Genomic DNA, 13,883 nt, shown 5'->3' with positions numbered 1-13,883 from the left:
GATCAAAATCCTGGCCCTTTGGAGGGCTAGATCCACATGGCCCTGCCATGAGAGCCTCGACTACGGCAAGAACAGGTTATCCCGTCTGTGAGGCCCATCTTAAAATAGCACCTCTCAGGGACAATGCCCCTCTACAGGCATTATGGCATTTGCTGTCTGGCCTCCCAGCAGCCAGTATGTTCTGCAGAACATCAACAGAGTGGGCACTATGTACTCCAAATATGACAGGTCTGCAAATCCTGTGTCCACAGGTGAATTCCCCTAGCTATTTGGCTGGGAGCTGCTCTGGCTCTACAAAGATCACTTTCAGACCATTCCCATGCCTTCTCCACTCCTTTGCATCCAAGGCTTGCCGTGCTGCTGCACTCCACATCTCCCCACAGTCCCATGCAGCCAGCAGGGCTCCCTGGCATCGCTCAGGGCTCCTGGAGAAAACCACACAGGGGCCCTGTGGCCTAAACAAAGGTACGATTTCCACAGCCCACATCTGCTCTGCCAAGCCTCCATCGATCTCTTCTGCTGAATCGCAGTCAGGCCAGCCCAGGAATGATGTATTGTTGTTGGTTTATTGCTGCTGCTGTCTTGGTTTCCCATGGATTCAACGCCTCTGGAGCGGAGTCAGCAGAACTGAAATGTGCCCTGCCTCAGGTGCTGCAGAGCACTCAGTCAAGGAGGTAATGGGTATTTCCTTATCAGCTCCCTCAGCTCTGATGGCTGTAGGAGCAATGGACTAAACAATCCCCTTGAGACCAACCAGGGTTTGTCTGCCCAAACCCCTCAGTGACAGCCCTTGGGAATACACCAGCTGGAGAGCAAAGTAATCACATCTGCCTTTTGAACTCAATCCTGTGGCTCTGCTGCATGCTTTCTCCTGTACAAATGATGTTGTCCTTTCAACAGCACCCAGCTTTGAGCTTGTTCACCTCATTTACAAATGATGGTGAGTTGAAATCCACACTTTCAGGGGTGGCCTGTGCTCAGCCTTTTCTTGCAGTTAGGAAAACTGAGGCACAGCAAAATGCTCTACTTTTACCAGCCACTTTGGAGTGCAGGGAGCATTCATGTATTTGAGATACACCCCAAGCCTCTCTTAACCTGGTATAGCAGGAGAAGAGCTACGGCTCTATCTTCTCCTGCAGTAGGCACCTTCACATGGGAGTTCTTGAGCCTAGGGCCTTGCCAGGTGATCTGCTCTCTTTCCATTAGTGATCAGCCTGGCCCTTGGTGATGTTTTATTTTCACATACCCAAGTATAACAGCCTTCCTATCTTATCTTCCAGCATAAATCTTACTTTACTGGGTGAGAGTGAGAGATGAGCACGAAGCAGGCAGAGATCAAAAGACACTGAGCGTGACGGAGCGCAGAGACCCAAGTCTTCAGGGAGACCCAGACAGCAGCTGGGGAAGGACACGGAGCCCTGGGACGTGTGAGAGCAGAAGAGCAGAGCAACTTCAGGATGATCTTCATGGGGTCAGGGCACAGCAAGCAATGCAACAGCCTTCTGCACTGCTCTAGCATGCGGTGCTTCCCAGCCCTTTGAAGAGGTGAAGGGAGATGCTGCCATTAATACTCCATTTCACCACCAGACAGGGCAACTGAGACAAGGAGCAGTTGGAGGGTTTCATAAGTCAGTGGGAGGCACATCAGAACCCATCCTGAGGAAGGAGGGATGAACAACCACCACTTCTCTGCTGCAGAGCCAGTTTTTAGAGTGCAGGGCTTAGATTCACCCAGATGAGGCTGGCAAGATATGAAGGGACGTTGTATCTGTTCAACAGCATCATGCCAGGAGGGCGTGACTCAAGCTGGACCAGCCAGCACGGCAGTGACCCACTTCGCACGTGGGTGTTGCAGCCTGCATTGCTGCTGCTTCTCTGCTCACAGGACCATGGTTTGCCATCAGGAGTACCAGCCCCATCTGCTCCCAGATCCAGCAGCGCTCATTTGATTTGGATCAGACAGCTGGGCACAGCTGCTGGCACGGCAGACAAATACCTTCTTCTAAAGCCATCTGTGTCCCTGAAAGAAACTATGGACCTGAACTTTTAAACTGCTAAATTTTATCAAGCAAGTCAGAAAAATTTCCTGATAGTACAGGTGACGGGTAAGAAAGACCTTTGTCCCAGCAGGCCTTGGGATTGCAGCACACAGAGTGCAGATCCACTGACTTTATCCTCCTAGGCAGCATTTTCATTTTGGGATGTTTTATCAGTCCTGGATCTGCCCACAAGGTCCTAAAGGGTATTTTTGTGCTGAGGTGCTGGCATGTGGTAGGAACGAACATGCAGACTGGTGGGAGTGTGGGGATGGACTGGGATGTCTTCAGCTGGCACTGTCACAGAGAAAAGGACGAGGATGTATCCTCCCTGATCCCTTCTGCCCCGCAGACACCTCTGCCAAAACCAATAGCCAGCAAAACTGCCCTGCCCTGCCTGCAACCTGTAGTCTCACATAACTGTCTTGCAAGACAGTGGGGTGTTTCACAAGGCTTTTGCAACAGGTTTAACCAAATGACTGTGCGGAAAGAGGTGCGAAAGGCGGCAAGAATGGGGGCAAGCAACCACCGCAAGTCCTCTAGGAAATGGTCTTGCACTCTGCTGTTCCCCTTTTTACAGTTCACCTCTTGTCTGCAGCTTGACATGCTGTGTGGGTCCAGCTTCTGCATTCATCCTCTGCAAGGTCAAGTCCTTCCCTCTGGTTTGTGTCTTTCAGGCAATCAGAATGAAAAATAGTAAACACCAAAGACAAAAGCTGTGATTATAGAGCCACTGAGTTTGCGAGGCATGGGGAGGGCTAGAGGAGATAAATGTTGCTAAACCAAAGTTTCCAGGCAGCACAGGTTTCCCAGTAAACAGGATTCACACCTCCTTTCCCACGTCTGCTAATAACAGTAGGTCATATTAGGGAACACGAGGAAGCAAGGGAGAAAAATCACTGGTAACAGAAAAGCACAAAGGGGACTGGTTTCGTAGGTGCAAAAGCCAATCTGCCTTCCAGCATTTTGGACAACATTTTCAAACAATCACATTAATGCATCGCAGGAGTTTCCTGCCCTCAGCTGCGACTCAGTATTCGCCACATCACAAGTGTGTAGTGAAGCCTGCATGGGAGCTCATGTGAACCCATCGGTTCTACATGTGTAACATCTCCAGTATGCTCCCACCGCCTCTCAGTTAACTTCTGGGGAGGTGCTAACACACCTGATGGAAACTGGGTGAACGTACCCTCCACGTGTCTTTGCTCAGCAGGAGACCTGCCTCTTCTCATCCCGGGGAGAGCTGGCTTGTCTTCTCTTTGCAGGAGCTAAATCCCAACTTGCTGTACAGCATTACATCCCAGCCTCATTTCCAGGGTACAGTAAAGATATCTGCACCTAGAAGTTAATATATAATTTCTGCTGGAGGGGTAATAAGAGCGATAAAGCCTGGACTGCGTTAATATTTTAAGTAGGTGCAAAGTGGGTGATAAGGAGATTTAAGTATCAAGTGTCATTTTAAGATTTTAATGAAGGCAAGCAATGTTTTTCAAGCCGCTTTCTCAGTTAATGTTTAACAAGACAATGGTGTGTGCCCACTGGCACTGGAATAAAGGACCAAGGCAAGTTTAATGTTAACCAGCGGAACAAAGTATATTGAGTCTGCTGCAAGGTACCTGGCCAGGCAGTATCATTTACAAATGCATATGTAAATAATATCGTAGGGCAAAGAAAGCTGCTCATGAGGGAATTGGTCTGCAGCTTCCAGACCAGCGGAGCAGCAGCCCCTCCTCACGCCCACGTGTGCGGTGCCTTCCCCTTGGCCCCTTTGCACCAGCTTTCCTGTTCCTCACGCCCTTTGCACGAGTCACTGGGAATCACTGGTGTGGCACAAAATGATCCAGAGGATTTTGTTTTGTTATGTTAGTTTTCTCCCATTTAGCGGAGTAAACTGCCTCCTGGGAGGCTCTGCCAGCTGTGAGGAGGGCAGCGTGGCTGGGGCAGATGAGGCTGGGGAACGGTGGGTTGGCGATTCACTCCCTGCATCCAGGGAACCGCAGCCTCTGCCGGAGCAGCCGGCTGCCTGGAAAGGGCTCTCTGGTGCCTCCCACACCTCCCATCAGTGAAAAGGTTTCATTTAGGATGCACTTGGGGTGCTGGGTTCTTCGTGCAGAGCAGTGGTAGCTGTGCATCTTGTTTTTCTCTTGCCCAAGAACACAGCATGTCATATAACTCATGTAAATAATCTTCCTGGCTGAGCCTCATTAGGGACCCAGTATTAAACTGGCCTGATTAGATCTACTAATCGATGAAGGGGAAAAGGAAGCCGATTTCGGCACGCAGGGCAGCAGAGGAGCAGGATCACGGCCCTCCACCCCCCGTGGCCCACCACCGACCCCCGGCCGCAGGTGCCACCGCAGCCCCCAGCCCCAGCTCGCGCCCGCCAGGCACAGCGTCACTGCGGGTGGCAACGGCCGACCCCTCACCACCGGTCACCGCCGTGAGTCACGGTCGCGTGCGGAGGGCAGGGCCGGTAATTCGGATGGCTGACCTGCGCCCCTGACCGATTTTAGCCGGGCGACCCCCCGCCATCGCGTTCCCCCTCTCTGGGCTTGGGCCTTCTCCGGCGCGCGTGGCCCGTGATCAGAAGGTGACACGGCGCTGTGCGAAGACCCCAGCCACCGGCCCGCGTGTCCCACGGAGAAGGGGAAGGGGACCGGCGGCCTTGCGGGGCTGCGGGTCCCGGCCCAGGCCCCGGGGGTCCCCCTGAGGGGGATGCGGCTCCCCCGGCCCCGCTGCTGCCGGCACCGACCCCGGCCAGCCTTTTGCTGCTGCCTGCCCTGCGTGCACCCGCGGCGGCCCCGGCGGGGGCTGAGCCCGAGCCCCCGTGAAATTCCAGGGGGACGAGCCCCCCCCCCCCGCTTCCACCCTGACGCCATCCCCGCGCAGCGGCTGCGCTTCCCCTCCCCTGCTTCTGCTCTTACTCAGCCGCGCGTTCCTGTTTTGGTTCAATTCACCTTTTAGGACCTCGACTGCCTTAGTTTTGGGCAGGCCCCCGCGGCTGCCGGCGGACAGCGACCCCGCCCCGCCCGGACAGGCCCCTTCCCGCTTCTCGCCCCTCAGACGCGCCCCCGCCTCGCCCCCCCCCCCGCCGCCGCCGCCGCCTCCGCCTCCTCCTCCTCCTCCTCCTCCTCCTCCTCTCGGGCCTCCGCCACGCCCTCCGCGCGCGGCCACGCCCCCCCGCGCGGCCACGCCCCCGAGGAGGGGCGCGTAGCTCGTGACGTGCCCGCCCCCTCCTCCTCCCTCCGCGCCGGGCGCCGGGCGCCGCTCAGCCGGGGGTGGGGGCTCCGCCCTCGCTGCCTGACGTCACCGCCCGCCGCGGAGTGCGCAGCAGGTGCCGCCGGCGGCGCGAGACGGGGAGCGCCTGAGGTACCGGGCGGGGGGAAGGGCTCTGTGAGGGGCCGGCAGAGCTGGGAGCGGGGCCGGGAGCCCCCGCGGGTGCGCGCGATGGGCTGTGAGAACCGGGTGCGGGGCTGGGGACCTGGTGGGTGTGTGTGGCGTGAGGGGCTGTGGCAGCCGGGTGCGGGGCTGGGCACCCCGTGGGGGTGTGCGAGGGCTGAGGGGCAGTTAGAGCCGGGTGTGGGGCTGGGAGCCCCCGTGGGGGGGGTGCGTGGGGCGAGGGGCTGTGGGAGCCGGGTGTGCGGCCGGGAGCAGCCCGTACCCCAGCCTGTGTCGGGGGAAGCCGTGAGCCTGCTGCTGGGCTGAGCTGCCCCAGCTGCGCAGCGAGGGCTGGTGGCCGAGGAGGGCGTCGTGCGGGCGGGAGGGAGCCTGGGCGCTGCGGGGAGGAGGGCCGAGTTGTGGGGTGGGACTGGGACGCGGACGCGGGGCCCTTGCTGCAGGGAAGGGAGTGTGCTGGTCAGGGTTGCTGCTCTGAGGAGGATGAGGAGGAAGGCGTCTCGGGGTGAAGAGAGGGACCCGTCCCACCTCCGGCCGGCCAGCTGCGGGGTGGCTGCTCGGGTGTCAGGGGTCTCTGAGGTGTCAGGTCAGGTGCATGCTGTTCTGGAGCAGGAGGGTGGGTCGCCAGTGAAGCCCCCCGGGCAGGCCTGGGCTTCGGTGCTGCTGACCAGGGGCTGTCTCTCCCCGTCTGACAGCTCTAAGGATGCAGTTGTTGTCAAAACGTTGCTTTAAACCCTTTCAGGCTTTCGTTGCAGAGAGCGAGGTGGCTCTGGGGTGCTGTGGGGTTTTACAGACCTGCCCTATGCATCAGGGAGAACAGTGCCGCTCCGCTGCGGTTGTTTATGCAACATGGGGGGAGAAGAGGTAGGCAGGCATCTGTGCTCAAAGCAGATGGGCATGTTTAATACTAATGGGCTTATTTAGTGTAGAGCAAGGGGCACGCTAGCACGCTCTGAGTAAAAATAATAATGCTGCATCGTGTGTTTAAAAGCCATTATGGTTGTCCTGGATATATATTTCCTGTAGCTGTTGAAGACCTCATTTGGATAATTAGATGTCATGGTGAAATAGGAGAATAAGGGAAGGAGAGTACTTGCCTCCTTTCCTCCTGCCATATGGATCTGGCAGCCCCTTGCGACAGTAGTGGAGAGACCTTCTCTGTCCGGGGCAGCGCCAAGATTTGTCCCAGTCATCCCAGATTCGTGTTTAGCTCTATCTGAAAGGGAAAAAAAAAAAAAAAAGTGCTTTTTGCTTTCGGTGCTTTCACCTTTGCTACGAGACCTGTGTGAGCCGAAGGTTCAACCTGATTGTCTGAATAGGGTAAGTCGCGGTAAGGTAGTAAGTGTGGGTGAGTGAAAATGACTGCGCGGAGCAGCTGCCTCCTCCTTTGTGCTATGGTAAATATAGTGATGAGATACAAGGTGTGGGAAGTGCTGCTGTGCCTGAAAACGGGTATTTTTCTTTCAACTGCATCAGTTACTTTACTGGCTGTTCCTAGAAACATTGGGTGATAAGAATACTATTACTCTATCAGATAGACTGAGGAGGAGGCAGAAAATGCCGAGACTTGGTACATTTTAGCGATCGTATTTCAGTGCTTTTTGGGGATGGTCAGGAATTAGCGTGCATATTGGATAATAATCTGCACTGCACAGAACAGCATTTTTACCAAGTACTGAAACTTCTTCAGCACCAAGTCTGTTACACTCTGCCTCTTACTGATGTGCTACAAAGGCTATCTTTCTTAAAATACTGATTTGTCATTCCCCTAATGGTTTGAGAGCAGTAACTGATAATCTGCAGAGGCTGGTGGGTGTCCTCGCTGCAGAGGTCAAAGAGGAGAAGAGACTGTCCTGTAAACGAGTGGCTCTGACATGGGCTGAGCAGACCCTGCGAGGTGGTACCCCAGGGTCAGTTAGAGGAGAGGGCTCCAGTGTTTTGCTGCCATGTGTCCCCCCAGGTTCATATTACATTTAAAATTGGCAGTGGCTTGCTGCTCAAAAAAACAGAGGTGTTCCTGTAAGCATAAGCAGCGGTGTTCCTGCGGGTAGCGTTGTGCTGGGACGATGGAGAATTACATGGAGGGCTGTGTTTATGGTAAACAGAGGAGCTACCTGTTTTCAGGTAGTTCTGTGCATGATCAAATTAATATGTTACTTAATTTTTTCTAGGAGGGCAGAGCAAGCTTGTGTAACTCTGGATTTTCAACAAACAGGTCTGCATTTCTCCTGTTACCTGTTTGTGATCTCCCTGTCGGCTTAGCAGGGGGCCGTGAAAACTTCTGCTGGGAGCTGCAGACTTGAATGAGCAGGGTTCGAATGCCTGCCTTCGATACTGACTTTTTCTACTCCCTCGGTTGTGTATTATGTCTTTCTCAACTTCCTGTTTCTGAACTGAAACCACTGAAACTGTATGGCTCAATCAGTAGAAAATAGCACTCTGTCATTTCTGGGAATAGGGGAAGACAGCAAGAAGCCAGAGTCATTTAAGCAGACGGTCAGTATTGCCACGTCTGGCATCCTGCCACCTGCAGCTTGGCTTCCCACAAGGCAGCCTGGGAGCCTCCAAGGCCGCTTGCCCTGGGATGGGAGAGATTGCCTTCCTTCCAGACTTTGGGATGAAGTGCTTGACCTCGCACACGTGCCGCAGGGCAGGTGCGTGCTGTGCCGCCCTCCACAGTCATATCCCAGGGAGCCTTTCCCAGCCACTACCTGGTGATGTGGAAGTGCATGTGTGCATTCCTGCTGCCACCGCACTGCTTTCTTGGAAAGGGAGCTGTGCTGTGCTTCAGTGCCTGCCCACGGCCCATCAGGGTTGCAGGGGGCTTCGGGGAATTCACCTATGTGGAAACATCTAGTCTAGTGTATTCCTTACACCAGGCACCACCAGTACTAAACAAAAGCTGCTGTTTCTTTCACTTGCATATCAGAAAGATATATTTCCATGCTAGCATTATAATGTCTTGTTGAGGCATTATTTGGTCGTACGAGCTATTGAGAGCAGTGTCCTGAACTGTAATAGCTTTTCAAACTCTGTCAGAGTAAGGCAAAGGCTTTTTTGGTTTCGTGACAACTGGTATCAGAGGTACTTGCATGTGCCCTGTGACAAGCAGCCACTAAAGAGGATTCATGCATATGCCCTACACGCAAAGTAAAGCATCACGTTACAACTGCGTGTAGGATGTGGAAAAGCAGAAAAAGTGAGAAAACGTGAGGGAAAAAAAAAAATCTCTGTCTCATTCTGTTTTCCAGCCTGTCACGAAAATCTCTTTCTGAGTAATGAGATCTTAGCTGTAGAAATGCATGTATTTCTGTCTGCATACACTGACTTTACTGTCTCTTAGAAGTTGTATGCTGCCCTTCAGTGTGTTTCCTGCTTGACATGGTAGAAAATCATCATGCAGTCTGGGTAGTATCTTCCACTAAATCCCTCACTGTATCAGAGCTGGGGAGGTTATTGTGAAAGACTACTGCTGTTTCATTGCTGGGATGCTGCCAGAACACCATCTGAATAACACATATGAATGTATTATCTGTGCTTCTTAATTTTCTTGCCAGTCATACTGTTTGTTTCACATTCTCTTCTCAGTTGGACCAACAAAGCTTCTTTCTTTAACTATTATTTGCAGGGTCTAGTTTAACTTGACGATCAGATGTTTTCATTGATTTTTGGTTTTGGTATTCGTTGCACCTTAAAACTGTCTTAATACATCTTTTTAAGAACAAAATATATTTATGTATTTTTGGAACTATCTAATGTAGCACACTATACAAAGACTTGAACAAGAGCAGAGCACGCAAAAGCATTCAGAACCTGAAACCAGGGTGTTGGTGCCCATATCTGCAGTGATTTTTGTGTAACGGCCTTTGTTTTTTCATGTAACTCCTGTAACTGGGCAGAGTCTCAGCTGGTGTGTCAGCAGCAAGTGCCTTGCCTTACAACACTGGAGAGGCTAGGCTGTGGTACTTCCCAGTGTTGTCATTGTTATCTGGTGTTAAATTGTATGTTCTTAAAACCTTTTATCAGGTGTCTGAAAAATCTGAAAATTTTTCCCCATAAGGCTGCAGTTCATGTAATAACAGTACCAGAGCATTGGATTATTTTTTTTTCTACTAACCCCTTTATTGTAGGAACTACATAGGTAACTATTTCAGCTTCATACTTCTGCCATGCAGAACATGTAGGTGGACAGCATATTGCAAGCAGGAAAACTAGACAATAAGTTATCAGTAGTATTTCTGAAGAGGTTTTGTATGTTCGTAACGATTAACAAGACATTGAAGCTTGTCTGCAGAAGGAAAATCCTGGCATTCAAACCTGTGTGGGCGTGAGGCTGCATTGTTACAGAGTCCTGTGGAGACAGAGCAGCAAGGACAGATAATGTGACTGCGAAGCTCTACAAAGGACATTGCGTCTGAGGCAAACACTGTCAACATGACTACAGGTCCTTTAGAGCTGATCAAACCCCTGGTTTTTGAAACCAAAATCACCTGGAAACATGCATATCAATTATGATTTTGTCAAGAAGGCAGGACAGACAATGGGACTGGAGAGGTGGGACGGTTTGTAGGGACACAAGTGTCAGCCTTGCACATCAGGTGCACTCTCCATTTGCACAGATGGGCAGACTTCAGGCCTCCAGAGGGCTTGGAGGGTACTAGGAGGAGGAAATAAGTGGATCAGGAAGTTGGAAGGCTGAGTGCCTGTTATCCAAACCACTGCTGTTCACTCCACAGAGCTGCCTGATCTGCTGGCTTCAGCCACTGGGATCAACAGCGGAGTTTTTTTGTGCAGGAAGTGCCTGGCAGCCACTCAAATAAAGGTGAGGAAATGCACATCTTCCTAATGATCATGGACTATCCCATAGGCCCGGAGACCTCTTGCGGAAGTGGGTTTGAACAAATCGATGTTTTCTAGCTTTTCCTTTGACAGCACAAAGCTGGGCTTTTTTTTTTTCAGTTTTGCCTACACCTGCGTTTTGGGAAGTAAAACCGTTTTGAGCAGCTTTTGTCAGAAAAGGTGGGTGCATTTCTTGTGCAGTTCTCTTTCAGTTATTACTCAAGGCTGATGGTGCTGCCTGGTGAAGTGGGTGGGTAAACCTCGGAGGGCTTCCTGGAAGCGAACCAAGCAAGAAGGGAATCTCTTACAGTTTATCTTCAACGTACCTTTCATGCAGTCAGTAAATGGAGCTTGCAAAGAAGCTGGTAAGAGGGAAACACAGCACCAGTGCCATTTAAAAGCTGCTCGTGCTTTTTTTTTTCATTTGGATACTGTTCATATGAAATGTAATTTCAGTGCTAGGCTGGTTGCCAGGAGCTGGATTGTTGATGTTAAATGTACTTTCCATTAGAGCTCTGTATTGGAAAACTACTTCCTAGTGCTGCAGGCATTGGAAGGGATGGGTTACATCAGAGTGCCCTGGTTGCCCTTCTCGGGATCTGTGCCTCTCGCCGTGTTCTCCATCTTCATCCATGCAAAGGCCAGCTGAATCAATATCTGACATGCCCCAAATGTGATTCCTCCCGAGTAGAGCAGCATATGAGGTGTGGTGCTTGTTCTGCTGTCCTAAAAATAAACAACTTCTTGCCTTTAAATTCCTAAAATCTGCTAATTGGTGGTTTGGGGTTTTTTTGGGGGGGGGAGGTTGTCTAGGTGTTCCAGACTACTGATCTGCTTTGGGTTTTTTAATTTATTAATCCCCCATTTGTTTTCAGAGGGCTATTTCTTGCACTGTTCCTGATGCAACAGAAGGCATTTAACCCTGTTTCAGTGCTCAGATTAGATTGTTATTTCCCCCCACATACACAGCTTTTTCATTGATTCATTTGCATAGGAGATTGCATTTGAAGGATCTGACTTGCTGGCAGCTGTCTGTAGGGATTGGTATTTCTTTGCAGGTGGATTAGGAGCTGTGAACACCTACTGTGTAAAAATGCAGGTGGTTGTTTTATGCATGTTCTTTTCAATTTTGCCAAGATAACAAGGTGTCATCAGTGCCAACAGGCAGAAGCAGTTTCATACTGGTCTCCAGTCCCTTTGAAGGCCAGAATTATGCTGACCTCAGAATTGATGCTTGGGAGCGCCAGCCTTGTAAGTGGCCTTTTGGAGGAAGGAAGAGGGTAAAACTGGGTCATCTGGCAGGGCATGAAGGCTCTTTGTTTGGGAACCCCTTGTGCTAACAGAAGAACTTTCCTTCCATCACACTTTCCCTTGTTCTCTTCATTTGTGGTGGTTTTCCTGCATCATGTTATCTTCTGACCGAAAGTCCTACCTGTTCAGGCCCTCATGCTGTGCTGCAGGATCGCTCTTGCAAAGTGAGATAATGGTTGGATATCTAAATGAGGCTACCGATTTTTTTTTTCTAGTTGGGGGGGGGGGGGAGGTAATACTTCCCAGTGATTCCTAAACACAGATGGGGTAAAGGTAGATCTCACTGGATTCATAATCCACCATGTGCTGATCTGTAAAAAGGGGTAAATAGGTGGCAGCTTGTGGTTGATGAGACTTTCCCATCTCTGTTTTCAGAGAAAACTAAGGCTGTTTTCAGAGACTTGTGGAAGAGTCTAATACCCAGTCAGTGAAATGGTGGAAGAGACTCTGCATTGGTACTTTAGTGAGCAATGTGTGTGAGGAGGACAACGGTCCTAGCTGTACGTGTGCAGTGACAGGCTCTACGTAAACTATTCTCACTTGGAAGGATCTTGCAGTTACAATTAGTCCAGTGCAGCTTGAGCTCTGTGTTTGGCTTGACGTATGGCAAGAGCTGTCCTTGGAATGGGCTAGGAGGGGGACAGAAGGTAGAAGACTGCAGCACTGTGCAGCAGAACTTCATGGAGCCTGCATGCTCCCTCTCAAACAAATGGTAAAACTAAAGGAACAGCAATGGGCGGCAAGAATGACCAAGGAATAGGACAGGCTTTGTCAAAGCAGAGAGCCCTCAGCTCGGGAGAGATGCCTGGAGAAAAAAGATAATAAATTCATGAGTGTGCTGGAAGAGGAGAGTCAGGAGCAGCAACTAGTTCTGTAATAGCTGCATTGGTATGCTGACCTTGTATGAGGCAGTAAGTTTAAAGCAATCAGAAAGGAGTAGGTATTTTCAACACTTCATGATGAAATTTGTTTCTCTGAGGTGTATTAGTTGCCAAAATGGACAGGTTAAAAAATAATAAAATATATATATATAGTGTATACAAAGCCTCATAGTTATGTACTTGCACCTTTGCTAAACCTTCGTCAAAGACAGGTTACAGGTGTAGGGGCACTTACATTCTCACATAGGATGGTGGTTCTTACATATTGATCTCTGTGTGTGTGTCATACATGTATGTATAGTGCCATATGTATTCTCTATATGATATATTGTGTGCATACTCCTACTTCAGCGATTCCTTTTTTGCAGACCTTATGGGAGACAGTGCAGCTTTTTGGGGTATGGGAAGCTGCTTGTTTAGAAATAAAATCCTTCTGTTAGGGTAGGGGAAATGATGTTTGTTCAGCAGTGCGCAACAAAGGAGTTCAAAGATAGCTTAAGGAAACTTAATGATATATTAACGCGTTTACCTCTTAGCAAAACTATTAATGGTGGGGGGGTGGGGAGAGGAAAGAATAGGAACATGTTTTGTAATTCTGTTCAGATGGACTAGTAATTTCTTATCATTAATCAGCAACAGATGGGGCAAGTGCTTAGTGACAATCAATCATTTGCTGGATTTAGTGCTAAATGGAAGTTTCACATCGGGTGAGACTGTGCAGTACTGTACCGGCTTTTCCTGATGGACCTCCTGCAGTGCCGTGAAAAACAAAGGGCTTTATTGATGCATTGGCTTCTTTCTTTCAAGCTTTGTCTTCGAGAGGTGCTCATTGGGAAACCCACAGATATGAGCCCTGATGCAAGCTAATAAGAGTTGGTCTTAGTTGCAGCTCACATGGAATTACTAGTTGGGGTGAGAACCCACAGCAAAGCTTGGTAATGCATTTGACTAGGAGCTCAGGTATGTCTCTGAAAAGTATCTGCTTAGTGATTCAAGGCTCTGCCTTGCAAACACATACCCAGGTGAGTAAATAGGGCTAGTGAGCATGTAAATAGGGCTAGTGAGCATGTAAATTCATGTATGAGTTCGTGAGAATGAGGAAAACCTGAAAGTTGTCACACAGTTCAAAAAGGGCAAGTAGGGAAGGGTATATGGGTGGCAGTAACTGACAGCGGAAGTTGGGGACAAGGAAAAATGCTTTCCGAGAATGTAACTGGGGACAAAGACCATTGCGAGAAAGCTGATGTGCACAGCTGAGGTGGAGCTGGGAGGGAGTGGACAGAAGTAATCCTTCAGACCTCCAGAGGACCTGGTTTCCACAACCGCTTCCTGGGTTTGCTGAATGCCTTGATAAATTCTCCAGAAGTTTTGTCATTCATCACAGATAAATCTCCAGTACAGTTGCTGCCGAAACTATTTT

The 13,883-nt window shown here is 50.3% G+C and overlaps 1 protein-coding gene across 4 annotated transcripts in view; it reads left to right on the top strand.

Annotated features, from left to right (window-relative positions):
- The first annotated feature begins 5,261 nt into the window (after nucleotides 1-5,261).
- CYSTM1 (cysteine rich transmembrane module containing 1) overlaps nucleotides 5,262-13,883 on the top strand; it is a 31,378-nt gene continuing 22,756 nt past the window's right edge. Inside the window, exon 1 of one of the 4 annotated variants that reach the window (XM_069772902.1) lies at nucleotides 5,262-5,405. Coding sequence is in view for 2 of the 4 variants with exons in the window: in XM_069772901.1 (XP_069629002.1) it covers nucleotides 10,339-10,451 (113 nt within the window). In the remaining 2 variants the exon portion in view is untranslated. Of the gene's footprint in view, nucleotides 5,406-6,219; nucleotides 6,297-6,526; nucleotides 6,753-10,323; nucleotides 10,452-13,883 lie in introns of those variants that run through there. The other 3 variants (XM_069772900.1, XM_069772903.1, XM_069772901.1) reach the window with 3 other exon arrangements.

Source organism: Haliaeetus albicilla, chromosome 27 (assembly GCF_947461875.1).
Source record: "Haliaeetus albicilla chromosome 27, bHalAlb1.1, whole genome shotgun sequence".
NCBI lineage: Eukaryota > Metazoa > Chordata > Aves > Accipitriformes > Accipitridae > Haliaeetus > Haliaeetus albicilla.
This window is presented reverse-complemented; position numbering and strand designations above follow the sequence as displayed.